General features: G+C 39.2%; 1 protein-coding gene across 3 annotated transcripts in view; it reads left to right on the top strand.

Moving 5' to 3' along the window:
- PAX3 (paired box 3) overlaps window positions 1–18,860 on the top strand; it is a 92,515-nt gene that overhangs the window by 55,020 nt on the left and 18,635 nt on the right. For all 3 annotated transcript variants that reach the window (XM_008514383.2, XM_008514381.2, XM_008514384.2), the window contains exons 5-7: window positions 6,830–7,035; window positions 16,657–16,822; window positions 17,721–17,935. In XM_008514383.2, the coding sequence (XP_008512605.1) occupies window positions 6,830–7,035; window positions 16,657–16,822; window positions 17,721–17,935 (587 nt within the window). The remainder of the gene's footprint in view (window positions 1–6,829; window positions 7,036–16,656; window positions 16,823–17,720; window positions 17,936–18,860) is intronic.

Genomic DNA, 18,860 nt, shown 5'->3' with positions numbered 1-18,860 from the left:
TAAAAATGAAACGAGACTCCTTCACCCCCATGTAGACCCCTGATTAGGTTACAAACCATCTCTCCTAGATTATCAACTAACAAAATAACAATTATTCAAATCTGAGTTCTGGGTTGGGAATTCTGGAAAGTTCAACTTATTGCTTGATAGTTGGTTAGGTTGCACACATTTTCTAGATCTACCTTAGGATTTTGCTGTAGATTTTTGGTTTGTTCCTTTTAGTTGTCTGTCTCTTTTCTTTTATCAACTTATATGTGATTTAAAACACTTTGAAAAATAATGTTGCCGATTACTTCTTAGCTTGTGAATTAATGTGGAAGAGAAGCTTCCAGGTGCTGAAGTCTCTCAACTGGCTTGGATTAACCCCTACTGTGCATCCATTTCAACCTCCCCCCTCCTCCCTCCTCTGGAAAAAAAAAAAAAAGCCAACCTCCCCTTTCTCATCCACTCCGGCTTTCTTTGTGTCTGCTGCTCCCTGCCAGGCAGGTGTCAGAGCCCTGAATGAGAGTAAATGCCCCGTTGATGGATTCCACAGATGGAGCGTGGAAATCGGTAGAATAGGCCTCAGCCACAGGCCATTTCTTGGGATCCAACAAAAGCCTCCAAATAAGTCAACAAAAATCCCAAAGATCACAAAGGGAAAATGTCATTTGTCATTTACTCTGGGTCTGTGAGGGAATATCAGTCTTGCTTCACTCCTCCCGGCTTTCACCGGAGTAAACACGAGAGAGGTCATTCACATCTCTCTCAGTGTAAAAGGGCGACTTCAGATCAGAAAGCAGTTAGTTGTCCCATTGTCCCCTTCATGTTGAATGGCAAAACTCACAAACACAGGAGACATTCTACAACTAGCCAAGTGGGTGCGTCAAACTTTGAGTTGACCCATTATAGCCCTCATGGAATATACCTATGAAATACCCTTAAGTGTTCCACCCAGGATGAAATGACCTCATGGAGCTCTCAGGAACGATTTTTATTTTTATCTTTTTTTAAAAAATCAATGAAACACAACTTTGAGTACAAATGCTGACAGGTCTAGCTCAGAAAGATTAGGACAGACGAAAAGAGCATCTGATTTGGTCTGAGGCCATTTTAGAGTAAGTGACCAATGACTAAGGATGTTCAGCCTCAAAGCTCACAGAGAGAAATCCCCCACCTCCTCCTGCGTCTGTAAATCGCATTGTATTATACCTGGGGCAAACATAGAGTTTAAATGGTTGTCATGTTTTGATTCTTTAATTATTCAAGTGAAAGGGCTTGCTGGGAAGAAAGACAGTGTGCCAAATTCACGCTTGTGAATTATTTTGTTTCTCCATTTTTTGCCTGTCTCCCATCTCTGAATTATACTGGTCTGGAAACCAATAATTACAGAATTCCACGTGACCAAAACCCTATAAAATCTAGGTAAGATCTCATGTATAATAGCGTTAAGTAGGATGAAATATTCCCTGAGGCTACAGGAAAGGTCACAAGGGGTTAACAGACAAAGACATACTCTCTAATTCTGTAATTCCTTCTTTAATTAAACTTCAGGGTTGGTCCACTGGTGGTAATACTTCTGCCTTCTCCTCCCAGTTTGATTTGTTTCTGAAGCAAGAATTTGTAATCCTGTGGGGTATAATTGTTGCCTATGCTTGCTCTTTTTTTTTTTTTTTAACTGAAAATGTCCATTTTCCCAAGGTTAATCTTGGGAGTTAATGTGAAATCATTGGGATAACTAAAAATTTGTCTCCTAAGACCTGAAATTAACTTGAGACAGAAAAAGAAGAAATGAACTTTCTTTCTTTGTAAGAATAAAGGACAGAGTTGAAACACAGGCACCTGGTGAGCGGTGACATTTCCCATGATCACTCTGGCATTTCTCCTCAATAGCCCGTGATTTCAGGTTATTTTTTCCTGCACTTTGGTCTAAAAAAGAATTCGAGGTTTCTTTACGCTTCTTGATATCCTTCCACTAAGGTGTCTTTGATCCAAAAAAAGAAGACTTTAATACAGATATAAAATGAATGATCAGTTCATCTGCTTGTGATGAATAGTGCGTTCCAGAATGACCCTCAATCTTAGGACCGAGAGTCTATGAGACTGAAAATGTAAATTTCTTACACAAATCCATTCGATATCTTGGCAAATTGATTCATTTCTTAGTGCTTTATTGTTAACAACTATACCTTGAATAGATAGAATTCATTGAATGTTTGTTGAATTAAATTCAATTGAAAGTTGTTTGATTCGGTGTATAATATTAATTAAACTGTTGTATTTCTGTAAATTTTGCTTGATTTTAGGAAATTTTGAAAATTTGGGACAAATGAGAAGAGTAGTGGCAATCAGAGAAATAATTTACATTGGAGTTCCTCTTTTGGTTTCTTTCTGGTATTCCTCTTCGAAAGGACTGTGTGTGTGTATAACATAAAAGAACTCAACACTTATTTAGGATACTCCAAGCTGGAAGAGAGAAAGAGAGTAAGCCCTCCGGTGTCCCATAGACCTGGATTAAATCCTACCTTCTCTAGCTGTGTGACCTAAATTACCTCTCTGTTCCCTTTCTCTGTACCATGAAGTAAGCATTTACTTCACAGAGTTTTTGTGTAGTTACATGGGGATGAGAGAGAAATCTTCATCCTCTTGGTAAGGTCTGCTCCAGGTTCATTGTTGACATTGAGTTAAACTAATGTCTAAGTCAGTGAATGGATTGTGAGGGAGTTCTGGGAATAGAGTCAAAACTTTGAGAGTCTGATAAGAACATGGATTGGGAGAAAATCTGAGAATGGTTATGCAGTTTAAAACAATAATATTTCCACTAAAAAGGCCGTGTATTATGTACTGACATGGATTTTCTTATGAGAGCTATTCTGGAATTTCAAATTCGTGACAATATCTCTAATGAATAATAAAGCAAACTTTGTTTCTGAAGGCATATGTAGAATATGATTCGACAACTTAAATGTAATTCAAAATCTCCCTTTAATATTAAGGCTGGACAGTAGAAATAGATTCAAGAGATTATATTAACCTAGTTGCTATATCCTGGCTATTTATTAACTCAGTTAAAAAACTTTTTCCTAACACTGCTTATAGTTTCCAAGTCATAGCTTTGGATATTCTACACAGAAAGGAATCCGTAATTTCTTTTCTGTCAAACTGTCTGAAAAAAGCCTTGTTTTTACTTTGATATAATATTTAGCAAGATTAGATACTTTGTATCTAGCATCTGACTTGTTCTGGTATCTTCAGAAATGATGAATATTAAAATAGATGAGCTTCGACAGAATGATTTCATTTGTGCCATTAAAATGAAATTTAAGTTTTAGATTTATTTTTGGTGAAAACGGAATGATTCAAATTCAGTACGTTATTGTGGATCGTGTTCTGTGTAAATAATGAATTTTATTTCTGAGCAATATAAGAAATAGCGGTGTTTCCATCTTTAGAAATGGCTACTATTTCCTAGCTAGCGGATTAATCTCGGGTTGCTGACACAACATATTTTAAAGCCCACATCCTTTTGGGGTTTACAGATGGGGGAAAGTTGGAATTAACTTGTAAGATTGTGGCTTCATATTGTTAAAAATGTTCAGTTGGTTCAGACAATTTTCCAGCAGAAAAATCAGGCAAATAATTTCCTCAGTGTTTGAAATGATGCTCTGTGGTGGTTTTCCTAGTTAGATGTGATCTGTGGATTGCTTTTGAATAAACAGTGCAGAAATAAAAGTAGTGATTTGCTAGCTTGTTAAAGAAAACTTTATTTTTGGTAGTAAAGACTGCCCTATTGAACTCTTAGATATTCTGTCTTTTTAACGACTAGTTGTTGGTCATTCTTCATCATTTTTTTTTTTAAATCACAATCCTCTTTGAAAAAATTGATAACTATTCCCCAGAAATGTGCAGTATGTAAATACTTGCAACAATTTCCGAGTAATTTTTGAGGATTCATAGACCCCCAAAGCTTACCTACATGGATGTGGGAGAATCATAAAAGCACAATTTCCATTTTAAAGACGTAAAACGGAGGCAGAGAAATCAGCGTTAGCTTAAAACTTAAATTTCGCCCTGCACCTTTATTCATTCTACATGTATTTATTGAGCATTTACTATGTCCAAGTGTTCCAGCAGTGACCAAGACAGAGGAAGGGCATTGAGCTCACAGAACTTGTATTCTGGAGGATGTTGATTGCTAAGGTGAAACATAGAGGTCTTGACCTTCAGCATTAACGCTGGCTGGTACTCGTAAATCTAAGGAGCCCTTTTTCTTCAGAAACCAGATATGATTTTGATTAATTGACCTGACAGTGCATGGCACATCATATTTACTCCAGAGGATTTAATAACCCCAGAGACTCCCAAAGGAAACATGAAAATTTCCACATACTATTATCCTAATGGGATCATAGTAAGAGAAAATGCAGGAAAAGATTTAAGATTCTCACAGGCAGAGGAAGCTTTTGGTCAGCTCTTAAATACTGTTGAGTTTTTCTCCTGAATTCACGTTAGACAGAAAAGTTAGGGCAACAGAAGCTGGAAGCATGGAAGGAAAACATTTTATGGAAATGTATTGTCTTTTTAGGGGAATAAGTAATTGGTTTCTTGGGGAGTGTATTATTTGTAATTTACAAATATATACGTGGAAGCAATTTTTTTTGATAAATCGTGGCAGGTAATGTTGTATATGCTTGGGAATTTTGAGAGAGAAAAGAATAATTAATCTGGAATATTCTGTAGAGATGGTTCTCAAAGTGTTGTCCAGGATCAGAAAAATCAGCATCAATCGTCAGGGAATGTATTAGAAATGCAAATTTCTGGAGCCCACCTTGGACCTACGGAATCAGAGATTGTGGAAGGAGGGACAGCAATCTGTGTTTTAACAAGCTTTTCAGGTGAATTTGATGCTCCAAAAGTTTGAGAACTACTACTCTACAATTATGCACAAACTATTATGCTCTTTTAATTTGGCTCACGTTTATCAAACATATACACGTGTAAGTTACACTGGGAGCTTTTGAAGTTTATAATGCCATACACGACATATTTCATAGCGTGTTAGTACTCCTTTAAAATATCCCCATACTTTAAGAAAGTCTATTTTTCTTTTTTTAAGTTAATCCTAAAATATGCTAAAATAAGATTTATATTAAATTAGACCATTTTATATTAAATTAGATAACATAATTGAAAAACCAAGCATAATGCCTAACATACAGTAGATTCATTATATATTACAGTTCCCTTTTGCTTTTCTGTGTATTTTTTTGTCTTATATATTATTAATTCACACTCTTTATTTCAGTGTTTGAATGTGAATAAAAGGTAGAACTATTACAAATTAGAAAACTGAAAATTATATTTATGGGTTATTTTGGATGTGCAGCTTTTTGGACAGCTTATAATTTATCCTGAAGTAGAATGAAAGTTTGGATTTCTGCAGGGCAGAGTTAAGTTTGAGCTTAAGATAAAATTAGTATTATAGGAGACATTGCCCTTTAATGTTGCTTCTAGTGCCACCTGCATTTCCCCAGGTCCTACCAGCCTGAGGGTGCAAATGAGTTACCTTGACATTGACATTAAAAATCTGCAGTTTGCTGGCTTTCCTTCCGCATTTGCTGATAGCACGCCTCAGCCGGGAGTGGGTTCTCCAGTTATTGGCGAGTTTTCAGAGTGCATTGGAGCAAGGCTGCTTGGCTCTGGTGCTACGCTAAGTGTCCACAGCCCTCTGCTACGGCCCCAGCGTTCAGGGCCTCTGGGAGGGGGCTGCTTTCCTGCCCAGACCCCTGGGTCTGCTGTGCCCTCAAAACACAGAATCCTCTATAGCCCAAGAGATGCTCTGTTACAGTCACAGCTCACAGACAGTATATTGTATCATTAATGCAAATTCCTATCTAATTTTCCAGCTCCTTCTCCTCTTCCCTAGGTACCTGCACACTAATTTGGAAGGTCTCCTTCCCTGATTCATATTAATATAGGCAAATTCAAGTTTTGGTAGGAAGGAGGCTGCCGCAGAGCTAGCTTCAGGGTCATGTGACCTTTGCGGTTGCCCGGGGCCTCACGCTCAGAAGGGCCCTGCACTTGGTTCTATACTCTGTTGTTGCCATCTTGAAATGAGTATTAATTTTTGAACATGGGTTCCTCATTTTCATTTTGCACTGGGTTCCTAAAATTAGGCAGCGGTCCTGGGAAGCTGCCCACCTATTCGGCAGAGACCCAGACTCCGAACTTCAGTTTGGGGACAGTTTACTAGACTATGCCTGCTTTTTTTTGAGTCTATTCTTGAAATTTTCATTAACAGTATTTAACCTCTGCTTGAAGCATTTCCCAATATCTGGTCTTGAGATGAGACAATTTAAACATGATTTTTCTTATAGGAGCAGTCAAGAGTATAAATTTATAAGAATCCTGCAATAGTTTACTATTATTGCCTTTTTAGATACTAAGTCAATTTTGGATTTTTTACAAAATCACATTTGTTAAAAGATTTCCCGGTGTAAAAGTTGGTGAAAATTTATCAGGAACCAAATTAAGTGGGACTCATTCATTAGACATGAATGGAGTACCCATTAATTGCTATAAAAATGAAATAACCCCTGTCCCTGTTTTCTAGCTCATAATGGGTTTAGACTGACAGAGGCAGAGAACAATTATTTCTGCTGGTGGGGCTTGAAGACAGGGTAGAGGAAGAGATTAAATATCATTTAATAACAGAACTCCGCACAGAGGGGCTTGGTGTCCATGGGAAGACATTGGCAATGTATTTTAGACTAGGAATTGACTCATTAAGGCTCAGTCAAACCTGGTTTTTGATTCCCACTTTATCACTTCTTTCCTCCTGTGCTTTTAGCCTCAGCCCCCCAATCAGATGAAGGCTCTGACATCGACTCTGAACCAGATCTGCCGCTAAAGAGGAAACAGCGCAGAAGCCGAACCACCTTTACCGCAGAACAGCTTGAAGAACTGGAACGCGCTTTCGAGAGAACCCACTACCCTGATATTTATACCAGGGAGGAGCTGGCGCAGAGGGCGAAGCTCACCGAGGCCCGAGTCCAGGTACTGACGTTCAAACACCCACATCCTGCTTAAATCCAGACAGGAAACAAAAAAGTGTCTTCTTGTCAAAATCATATTTTAAACCAAGAAAGTAAATATATTAGGAATGGTGCTTCCTTGTGAATTGTGAACTGTAGCCTCTAGCTTTATGAAGTTTCCTCCTTTCTCTCTAATGCCTTTTCTTTATATTTTGCCTCGTTACGATGACAATGTCATGACCTCTTTATTCTTTTTATTTGCATTTGCCTGTTCCAACCTCCTGCCCTGCTCCCTTGTTTGCATCTCTCTTATTTTAGTTATGTCCATTGTCTACATCAGCATTTTACTTTGCTAACCAGTCAGAAAATTCTTTTCTTTTTTCTCTTAATAGGTTGGTAAGTCCAGCTGAATTTATTGATATGGTGGATATGTTTGGTTTCTTTTCTGTCATGTTGTTTGATACAAGTATTTTATATGAATAGATTCAAAAATACGATCAATTTAATTTGCTTTCTTTGTGTTCCTGTATGGGTTTGTTTTTGTATTTATGAAAATGTGCATTCTTATTCTAGACTTTGGTTATCAGTACTAGGAGAATATGATTATATCAAGGAGGGCACAGGAAGTGTGTCAATTCATGTTACTCACCATTTCAGGATCCTTGTTATGGACATTGGGGGTGGTACATAGATAAAAGGCAAAATTTTGAGTGATTACTTTGTGCCAGGCACTATTCTAAGTGCTTTTCATGAATTAACCCATTTACTCATCATTAAAACCCTAGGTTGGTACTATTAATACACGCAATTTATAGATGAGGAAACTAACACTCAGACTATTTAAGTAACTACCCAAAGTCACATAGCTAGTAAGTGATTGAGGTAATTGCATTCCACACACTTCCTGTCTGTGGCCTTTCAATGATGAAGATGTACAAAGGCAAAAATCTCTTCCTTTAAGGGTTTATAGTTTAGAAGCGTTTCAAGTAACTATTGTTTTAAGGACATTTAAAATGATCTTTTGAACTCTTAGAAGTGCTCTGAACCCTCTGGAAAAGGCTACTTTGGTGTAACATTTCTATTGAGTGATAGAATAATGTTTTCATCATTAACAACGCAGTTCCCCCTCAAGGTAGTAAAGCACTGTTTGAAGATTTTGGATGTCTCATGGTGTCCTGGACTCCTTACTGCCCCAGAAGTTAAGTTGCCTTATCCAGAAATATTGCCTTATTCCCAGATACTTGATTTTCACAGTCAAGGTGAAACTGAGGACTCAGCAGTGAACTAGTCAGTTGCTATAGTCTCTAGATTGACCGACACTTTCTCCTATGCAGCCAATTGCCTCTCCTATTACAAAAGTTTGAGAAACAGCCTCTTCCCGGCTGCAGAGCCTGGTCAGAGGGACGGCTTTAATCAAATTGACTTTCCACATGTTCGTGATAGCGCTAGGAAAGTCAAGGAATGCTGAGATGAATTAAGACAAGTCTCTCAGGGAGCCAGAGTCTAACATGGGTTATAGAGTAAACATGCAAATAATTTGGAAACAAAGCAGATCTAAGTGCCATAGAGAGAGACAAAGAAGAGTGGGAGTTGAGAAGAGGAGAAGATGAGATCTTGGAGTAAACAAGAAAGGCTCATGAAGACGGCAGATTTAAGATGGACTTTTTTTTTTTTAAAGATTTTATTTTTTCCTTTTTCTCCCCAAAGCCGCCCAGTACATAGTTGTATATTCTTAGTTGTGGGTCCTTCTAGTTGTGGCATGTGGGATGCCGCCTCAGCGTGGCTTGATGAGCAGTGGCATGTCCGTGCCCAGGATTCAAACTGACGAAACACTGGGCTGCCTGCAGCCGAGTGCGCGAACTTAACCACTCGGCCACGGGGCTGGCCCCTTAAGATGGACTTTTGAGACTGGATGGACATTCATTGGACAGGGAGGGTGGGAGAGTGTTTTAGTAACAGTGAATAATATGAGCAGAAGCTCGGAGAGTTGAAAGCACGTGAGTTACATATCAGCTGACCTTTAATTTTCACTCTAGTCATGTTGAGGGACTAGTGAATAGTCCAATTTGGTTGGAGGGTAGAGAGTGGTAGGGTTGCAGGAAGGAATGTGGTTGGAAATCCAGGTTGAAGACATCCTACAGAGGGCTTGGATTTCAGGCTTGGGAGCTCAAACGTGATGCAATAGGCAGTGGAGGCTGTGGGCATGAAATAAGTCAGTGGCAGTGGGAATGGAAAGGAAGGATAGCGGTGAAAAGTATTCAGAAGTGGAATGTAGGCAACTGATTGTGTAAGCTGGAGGTGGGTGGAAGGGTGAGTGAAGGGGAGAGTCACAGATGCACCAAGGTTTATAGTCTAGATGTTTTATAGTTGGCACTATTCAATCTCTCTACCTGTTATATTGGGATACCATGTTCCTTTCCAGAAATGACCACCATTTACCACAAATCATGATAATATGTATCATAAATATTATATAATATAATAACATATATAGTATGCATATTACGATGTATATAACAACGTTACAAATATTACATGTAGCAAATCTATTTTGCTTTTGTTACAGTTCGATGATTACCTGGTTTAAATGTGAAATGAGGTCCATTCATTCCTCCATTCTTTCAGCAAACCATTAATGAGTGTCCACTCTATTTCATGGCTCCATGGCTGACTAAGCCCACATACTGGGTCTGTCCTTGAGACAGATTGACTATCAGCTCTGAACTCAGAGTCAAAAAATAAACATTGATTTTAAGGAAGTCAAACTGAAAAAGTGATGGAAAACTGAAAGGAGTGTTCAGTGTTGCTCTGCCTCATTCTTGCCTTTGCCAAAGACGAGGATGGCAGACAGAATAAATCTCAAATCCATGCAGCTTGTACAGTACCCGGCATTCGCATCTGGCTGGAAGAATGTCAAAGGAGAATAAGAATGGCCCATTAACTTCCAGAGGACATGGGATCAAACCAATAAAGAGTGGTTCATATTTTTCTATACAGTGACCTCCTTTCCAAAGCAGGGCCCTCATTAACCTAACAGCTGTCCTAATGTGGCTTTAACCCGGTGACTCTTTACATTCCTTATGGCTTCATTAGGTCCCATGAGACACATCATGTCTTGCACCACAGCTATGATCTACAGCCTAACAAATTCCCTACAACACCCGGCATATGGATCTTTTACTTATCCCAGCAGGAAAAAGAAGGGAGCAGTTAATCACTGATTAAAATGCCAGAACAAAATCCTTTCGTTTTTAGAAGGATCTGGGAAAGCAGTAGCAAAGTCAACTCAGTTTGAGTGATAGCCAGAAAGTGTGAGTTAGTTTAATTTGGGGCACCGGGGAAAACCAAACACCACACCAAAAAAAAACTCCCAAACATGTCTACATCCCATTTTTTTTTTCCTGAAGAAAAATATTTCTAAACTCTTCTGGATAGAGATGAGACCAAAGCTATCATAACTTAAGCCATTGTCAATATGTCATAAAAATTTGTTTGGACAGTAACTGTGTTGTGTCTATCATAGCCATATCTGAGTACACACTCTAAGAATTATTGTACACCAAAGACTAATTTGCCTAAATCATCTCCTGGCTAGCTGTTATTATGCAAAAAGTGGCAGGCATTAAAGTTTTGTGGGAAGAATGACTTGCAAATAGTTATGATGTGCAAAAGTTTTAATAAATATTCCATCTAAGAACTCTGTGAAGCAAGGAAGTATCATTCTTTTTTGCCACCAGAGTAATGGAAGACAGGAAAGGAAACTGCTTGTAGAAACAGCATTTAACTAGGAGTCAGAAGATGTGGATTTTGGTCTCAGCTTGCCAAAAGTGTTTTGATGAGCAAGTCACTTAATTCTACTGTAGTCCTGCTGGGCTTCAGGTTTTTTTTTTTTTCTTTTTCTCCCCAAAGGCCCCCAGTACAGTTGTATATTCTAGTTGTAGGTCCTTCCTGTTGTGCTATGTGGGATGCCGCCTCAGCATGGCCTGATGAGTGGTGCTAGGTCCGTGCCCAGGATCCAAACCAGCAAAACCCTGGGCCACCAAAGCAGAGCATGCAAACTTAACCACTCAGCCACAGGACTGGTCTCCTTTTTTTTAAATTTTAGAATATAGGATAGCTTAGATCAGATGATCTCAGTCTGGGTCCATGGACCACCAGGATAATCATGGATGATTTCAGGAGATCGCAGAGACTTGAGATTTGTGCATAAAATTTTGTGCCTTTGCTTCTGTGTGTGTGTGTGTGTGTGCACACACAAACACATAAACATTAACTAGGGAGAGGACCTCTGGCTTTCATGATACTCTCAAATACCACGTCCCCCGCTACTGTCCCCTAATTGGAAACTACTAGGATGCATGATCTCTCAGGACTCTTCTAGCATCAGTAATTTGGGATTCTCAGGGAAGCCCCATGGTGATTTAAAGCGATCTAACAGATCTGGATGGTTCAGAAGTTAAGATAGGCATGGAATATTCGACCCTGAACTCCAGTAATGAACAAAAATATGGTCATCCTGCCATTCTCAACAGGAGTTTACTTTGGGATGTATAAAGATGCAGTCGAGTATGTTTTTATGTCTGTCCGTGATCCTCTGACATTCACAAGAGCATGACATTTCTCCTCGTCAACCTCACCTCTCCTCCCCGCAACCTGCTCTGGATACAGTGGTCAAAGCTGGATAGCCACAGTGATAGGAGGGCTGGAAGAGTGTGGTATAGACAGAGAGAGGGAGTGGACCCAATGAGAAGGTCCAGAGGAATGAGCAGCTTGTCCTGAATTGACCTCCTTGGAAAGAACTGTATTTGGCATTGTAGCGTTAGACATCATCAAATCTAGTGCTTAATCAAACATTTTATAATCTTGTTGTGAATTCTCTTCCTAAAGACTAAGTATATATTCTCCCCCAGTTTTAAAATTGCATTTGAAATAACCCATCTGGAATAATGTAGGTTAGATTGCCTTTGAGGACCACACCAAAAATGGGAACCAGTAATTTATGGACGGGCAAAATTAGGCTTACACTATGGGCAATTAGCACTAATCCATGAAACTTGGAAGCAAATTTGACCTAAGCCTCCATTCAAGCCAAACTGGCTTTCAGTTATTTGAGGTGTTGTTCAGGCACTTTCCTGTTTGCTCATAGGCACAAAAGGCTTTGGCTGTAGACCACAGAGCTAAGAAAACAAAGCAAGACTTTAATTCTTGGATTTCTCAGACTGAGGTGTCAATGTGACATTCTCACTTAATAGTAAATATTTATTGAACACAATATCTCTTAGCTATTCTGTGAAGGGCTCTAATTGTATTCTCATTTAATTGTCACGACAATCTTGTGCAGGAGTTTTTTTATTTCTCCCATTTAGCAGATGAGAAAACAGAGGCCCATGGATGTTCAGCAAATTGTTCAAGGTCACAGAGGTTACCACTTACTAGTGGGTGTGGGGAAGCTGGGATGCAACTTTTGCCTGGTCTGCATTGCACCCGTGTGAATGAGAAGTTTCACTCCATCTTTTAAAGATATCTACCAAGTTTTGCTCAACTTAGATTGTTTAGAATCTGAACAAATTACTTATTTTACTCCTGAAGAGAAAAATTTAGGAAAACCTTCTTCTTTTGTGATTCATTACCTTGTTTTCCTTAGTTAGCAGGATGTTATGGGGATCTTTTAAACAATTTAAATTTTACTTGAAAAATTCATTGGATGTTATATTGCTCCAGAAATGGACCTAAAGATCATTTTCAAAAGGCGTGAATATGGCTTTGTGGAAAGGCTCTGAAGAGAGACAGATCCAGGGGGCAGATGAAAATAAAGCAGGCTGCAGCTCATCAAATGAAGTAAAAACTTGCTGTGAGGGCGAGTTTTGATGTAGTGTGATATTATACGAACAATTATAAGCAATTAACTGGGCCTCATAGTAGACATCCACTAGTGTCTGCCTCCTGCCCCCACTTTCTTACCATGCTAAGTGTGATGTGGAATGCCGGGTTATGTTGTGAGGGGAGAATGAAATTACATTGAATCATAGCTCATAAAAATTACATAAAGGTATACAGCTGACTTTGTAAAACTTGTTCTTCCTGCCCTACTGGGTAAGAAATTGGTGGAACACATGTATTCTCCCCTAGATCATCAAAGGCCAGTTTGTCTCTGTTGCTATCACTACTCTTGTCAAAACAAAGAGAAGTTTCTAGCTATTGTAACACCAAGGCATAAATGCCTTCCCCCCATTGTAGGTGAACTTACGTAGTGTTATACACTTATACATGTTGTGCAGTAGATTATTTACTCGTTGTCTGTTAGGAATTAGTGATACAATATTGAAAGAGTTATCTAAGATTTCTGGGTACCAAGAGACTATCTTTCAGTTAAAGATGGGCTGGCAACAGTATCCCAGGATCATTGTAGTTGGCCAGTTTGGGTATTGAAAATGAAACTTATTTCAAGGGCACCTTTTCTGTTTTTCTAATAAAAATAGGAGATGTGTCTTTTATGAGTTTCAAAGCATGAAGGAGGCAAGGACCATTTCCCAATTTGTGACTTTAGTAGGTTTTTTCTTTAGTCTTTCCTTTGGCACACTCAGCAGTTCTAGGAGATGGAGATGCAGAGGCTGGTAATGGCAAGATGATAGAAAAATCTGGTGGCCAGAGACAGGCAGGCCAGTCCTCAGGAAGCCCTGGTTCTCTCAGGAACAGCCCTCTGGATTTATTTAGCCTAAATTTAAACAATATTTAAATTCCTTCCTTGGGGAAACTCTTGAACCTCTTATTGAAGATTTGTTTTTCTGTAAAGATTTGCTTCTCAACTATTTCTCTTTATCTTTTATTATTATTTATAATAGATATTACATTGTAAGTCTAAGAACTTCTTTTTAATACAACTGCTGGTGGGTTTACTCAGCGTCTTCAAGATTTATTTGTATCATTTTGGAAAAATGAATACAGAACCAAAAAACCTTCACCTCTAGTCTTTTGGATTTAATGTTTTGAAGGTATTTGTACAAAGTTATGTTTCTTCTAATTTATTATTTGTACAAATTTATGGTGTTTCTTCTAATTTATTATTTGAACAAAGACCTTTTTTTTTCTTTTGGTGAGGAAGATTGGCCCTGAGCTAACGTCTGCTGCCATTCTTCCTCTTTTTACTTGAGGAAGATTGTCCCTGAGCTAACATCTGTGCCAATCTTCCTCTATTTTGTATTGTGGGATGCCGCCACGTCATGGCCTGAAGAGCAGTGTGTAGATTGGCGCCTGGGATCCACACCCACAAACCCTGGGCCACCAAAGCAGAGCATGTGAACATAACCACTGCATTACTGGGCCAGTCCCTGAGGAAAGACATTTTTGATTTAAAAAATTGGGTTGTGGAGGAGTTAGAATGAACTTGAATCAAAAGTAGTTTGAGATTGATGGAGTGACCAGGCATAGCCACTCAGTGAATAAATTAAACTTGGTTTACTTTTCTAAAGGTTACAGAAGCCAGTTGGCCCAGAGAGACTGGCAACATGCTCTGATAATGACAGACGTGCAAGCTTCTGAGTTCTTCATAAAGGATCTCAACAGTAGAATTGAGGATAGTAAGTCTGAATAAGTGAAGTCACATCAGGACTTTTGGAAATTCAGCTCTCCTCCCAGCCTGGTATAGAAATCTGAAGATGCCCTGCACATAGGTTGGTCTAGATAAGTGTGAGGACCGCTTCACCTGAACCAGTTTTGCCTCATTAAGCTGGAGGTTTTATAGTATAGAATATAACCACAGTGTGTGGTGTAGCACAGTGCCCTCTGGCATGAATAGGGCCCTAACTTCTTACCCTTAGCCCCTTCAGGCTAGCACAGCTTGTTCAAGCTCATCCTTGAAAACAGTTTTCTTACCCTGATGCCTCTGAGAGTCATGGTAACAGACGCTTCAACTTGCAGTGAGAAAACACAATTGATGCAGATCTGAAATTGAGTACTGTTCATGGTTCTGTTATCCCAGGTGGCAATATATTAAGTTAAGTAAAACTCTAATTCAATTATGTATCAACATGGGAAAATATTGACTTACCTCTCTTCCTGTTGGAAACTTAAGGAATATTAAATGTTAGTATTTTGAGGAAGTTCAAACAGCTTTCCTCACCAGTATCTTGCAGCATGCTTAGAGAAGAACATGCTCATTTTCAGACAAATGCTTGGGTAAGTAGCAAAAGTTTAAGCAGATGCTTTGGCAAAGTATTTGCTAAATTGGACTTTCTTGCTCCAGAAGGGAGAAATTCCTCCCTCCACTCTTTTAAAAAATTGTATGACTTAAAAAGTTACAATTAAGCTGTGTAATTGCTAACTTTGTTCTGTAAGGAAATCAAGTCTTATCTTTTCTTAGACATGCTGGTCTCACATATATCACTCCCATCTGGTGTGACCTCTGGTTGAAATCATAGCCAAGCTTTCAAATAAGTTGAAAATCTGTCTCCGCTCTAAACTTTTCTGGATTCTGTGGATTTCCAAACATGGAGCTTCTACCTCTAGTGAGCAATTATTTTGATTTCCTTGCTGACTCTGTGAAGTCTATGAGGACAAGTCTGTAAGCTACATAAGTACAGGAATCCTGTCTTATCCTGTCATTTTATTCAGGCCTTTATCTGTTCGGCTCCAAGCATCGTGCTTTCTCCATATTAAGTTTTCAATGAACTTTTGATATAGGAATTAGAATATCTTTAATTGGTAGAAATCCTTTCTCGCATTGGGGGAAACATCGCTTGCACAGTGGAAAAATCATTCAAAGCTCTACATTTAAACTCTGGAGATATAAGAGTTGGGAAGATCATGGGGCACATTCAAAGCCTTCTATCACAATTTCTCAACATTTTAGATGTTCAGTTGCATTTCTTGCTCCTATTATTGTCGTATCTCTCCGGCTCCTCACACGAAATACTTGGGCTTTGAGTTCCTTGAAGGCATTTTATTATATTACATCAAGTTTTTCTGAAGGTACCTAGTTAGCATATGCCTGGCACAGAGAATGATAGGTGCTTAAAGCTGTTGTTTAAAGAAATAATAAACAAACTAGTTATTTAAGGGATCTTAGATAAAATGCTTTCATTTCTTGAAATACTTACCTCTGTGGCGTCTACTTCCAAATGTCTCACACTTTGAAAGGGATGGTAAAATGGCTCCATTTATCCTTCTGGCCCATTTATATGACTCTCCAGGAGCTATGCTCATAGTGACCCTGGAAACACAGAGACAGACTGATAAGAACATAAGATACAAGGATTAGAGTAATAGGCAAGGCCAACTTAGGACCTATGTTGTGTGGGCGTCAGAGACTCATGGATCCTTGGAGAGTGTATGAAAGTTGGAGGGTGTTGATGATGGTAGTGGGGAGTTCTCGTTGTTTCCACTCCTGCTCAGCCATCCCTGCCCACAGTCATCACGGGCTTTGTGGGGGCTTTGCAAGACCATGCAAAAGCCTGGAAACCCCTCCATGACCCCTGACATTTAACTCTCCTTTCTCCCCTGACAATACAACCCAGAAGGTGGAGGGCTCTTACATCTATTTGCCCTGTCAGTAAGGGGCCTTTAATCTGTTTTAGCATGAAAAATTCATTAAGAATGTACTATTATTTCATCAGTGAAATCCTCAAATTTTAAATTAAATCCATAGGTCTGGTTTAGCAACCGCCGTGCAAGATGGAGGAAGCAAGCTGGGGCCAATCAACTGATGGCTTTCAACCATCTCATTCCGGGGGGATTCCCTCCCACTGCCATGCCGACTCTGCCAACGTACCAGCTGTCCGAGACCTCTTACCAGCCCACGGCTATTCCACAAGGTATGAAGGAAGGGAGTCAAGGAGTTAACATGTAACTCCCAATTGGTTTCCCTGCTGTGTATTTTATGCAATGAATTCCTCTGCGATGCCGACATCATTGCTATTTGGATGTTAATTACATTATATCAGGTTGCCCTAAGTGTACCTGTCACATTTCAGAAACATAGTTTGTTCTATGACATAGCTGAATCTCTCTAGATAAACTGTGTTGTAATATAATACTATTTCAGTATTTTAGAACAAAACAAAACAGAACAATGAAACAAAACAACCTTCCTAAATAAACATGCAATTTTCTTTCGTTAAAATTTTACCTCTACATTTGTACTCCAGTCTGCAATTTCTCCAGTCTGAAGCTCTGTGATGGTTACTAACCGCAGTAGTAATAGAGGGAAGGTAAGCTTTGATGAAGTCCATCTGTTAGCACGTAGAGGTGAACGGGATAAAAGATAAGACTAAATTATTTTGGATTATGAAAGATAGCATTCTAGGCATTCGAAACTATACTATGACACTAATATTTAGGTGCTTTGAAAATGTATTGATAGGAAATTTGAGACTTGCAATTCTTCCATTGGTTAATTCCTATGTTGATTTTTAATAACATTCACTGCCCAAATGGATTTGTTGCATTCATTATGTGATTTCTGAATTCCTATTCTGGGTGAGTGTGCCAGGAAAGTATATAGATAACTTACGTACTTGCACATATGTGCAGAGCTGTGGCTATACTTGTTACAAGTGGTTCTGCACCTGCTTGTTGAGAAATGCAGTTTGGAATTAACATTTGGTCTGACCGATAGATGCTACTGATGGCTTGGTGACGGTGAACTCTCGCTCTGAACTTTCTCTGCTGACCTACAAAGGAGCTTTCTTCTGACAGTCTTCTTCATTGCAGCCGTGTCGGATCCCAGCAGCACCGTTCACAGACCTCAACCGCTTCCTCCGAGTACTGTACACCAAAGCACTATTCCTTCAAACCCAGACAGCGGCTCTGCCTACTGCCTCCCCAGCACCAGGCATGGATTTTCCAGCTATACAGACAGCTTTGTGCCTCCGTCCGGGCCCTCCAACCCCATGAACCCCGCCATTGGCAATGGCCTTTCACCTCAGGTCAGTCCCGTGTTTCCAGACAGACGATTGCTGTATACCAGAACCAAATAGCCAATTCCCCGAGGCAGTCATATAATGAATTGCCAAATTTAAACCATAATGTATTCTTTATCCAAGCCACATGATTTTAGTTTCCTTTCTCCCCACCCTTCCTACTGGCTGTATCAAAAGTAGCTCAGACTTAAAATTCAAGGGATTTTTAATGTAATCATGGAGACTTTATGTTTATACTCAGTTGTCAAGGTGTTTGTCATCTCCACTCCTAGTTCTGGGCTTTGGTTGAAAAACTCATACACACATCTTTTTTTTAATGGTATTTGGTCAGGTGATAGGGTTGTGAGCAAAAGCAGCTAACAAGAAAACACCAAAGCTTTTATAAAACATCGGAGAGGAAGCAAACAAGTCGTATGGAGAGAGACCCAGCTGATGGCTACAGGACTTTGGGATAAATGAGTTATAAATGCACAAACTAGGAGAATTACTGCTCTTTGGGAATATATCGATATCTGAATGTAGTAATTGTTTTTCTAATTTGCATTGGACTATGAGCTTTTCTTGAGAGATCGTATTAATAAATTGCCTTGATAATTGCATGTCAGAGGGTTGGGTAAATTTCCTACATGTGGCATCTGTCTGAAGTTGACATTATTAGCAGTTGTTTAAATACAGATTGCTTGATTTTATTAGAGAGTGCCTGGCCCAGGTGGCGAGGATAGCTGCCCGCTAAATTTGGAGAAATGTCACAAAGGGGTTGCAATCTATAATTGCAATCGAGAATCTCTTCAGGACCAAGAGTGAGAGTTTTAACAGCTTTATCTTTTCTTACTCCCTTTTCCTCTTGGTGGTTAGAAAAACAGAGAGAAGCTCAGAATGACACAAATGAAAAGTGAAAAGACAATTATCCTCAATTACACAGTAATCACTG

The sequence above is a fragment of the Equus przewalskii genome, chromosome 5 (genome assembly GCF_037783145.1).
Source record: "Equus przewalskii isolate Varuska chromosome 5, EquPr2, whole genome shotgun sequence".
Classification (NCBI taxonomy): domain Eukaryota; kingdom Metazoa; phylum Chordata; class Mammalia; order Perissodactyla; family Equidae; genus Equus; species Equus przewalskii.
The sequence above is the reverse complement of the archived record's forward strand: the minus strand, read 5'-3'. Positions and strand labels throughout refer to the sequence as shown.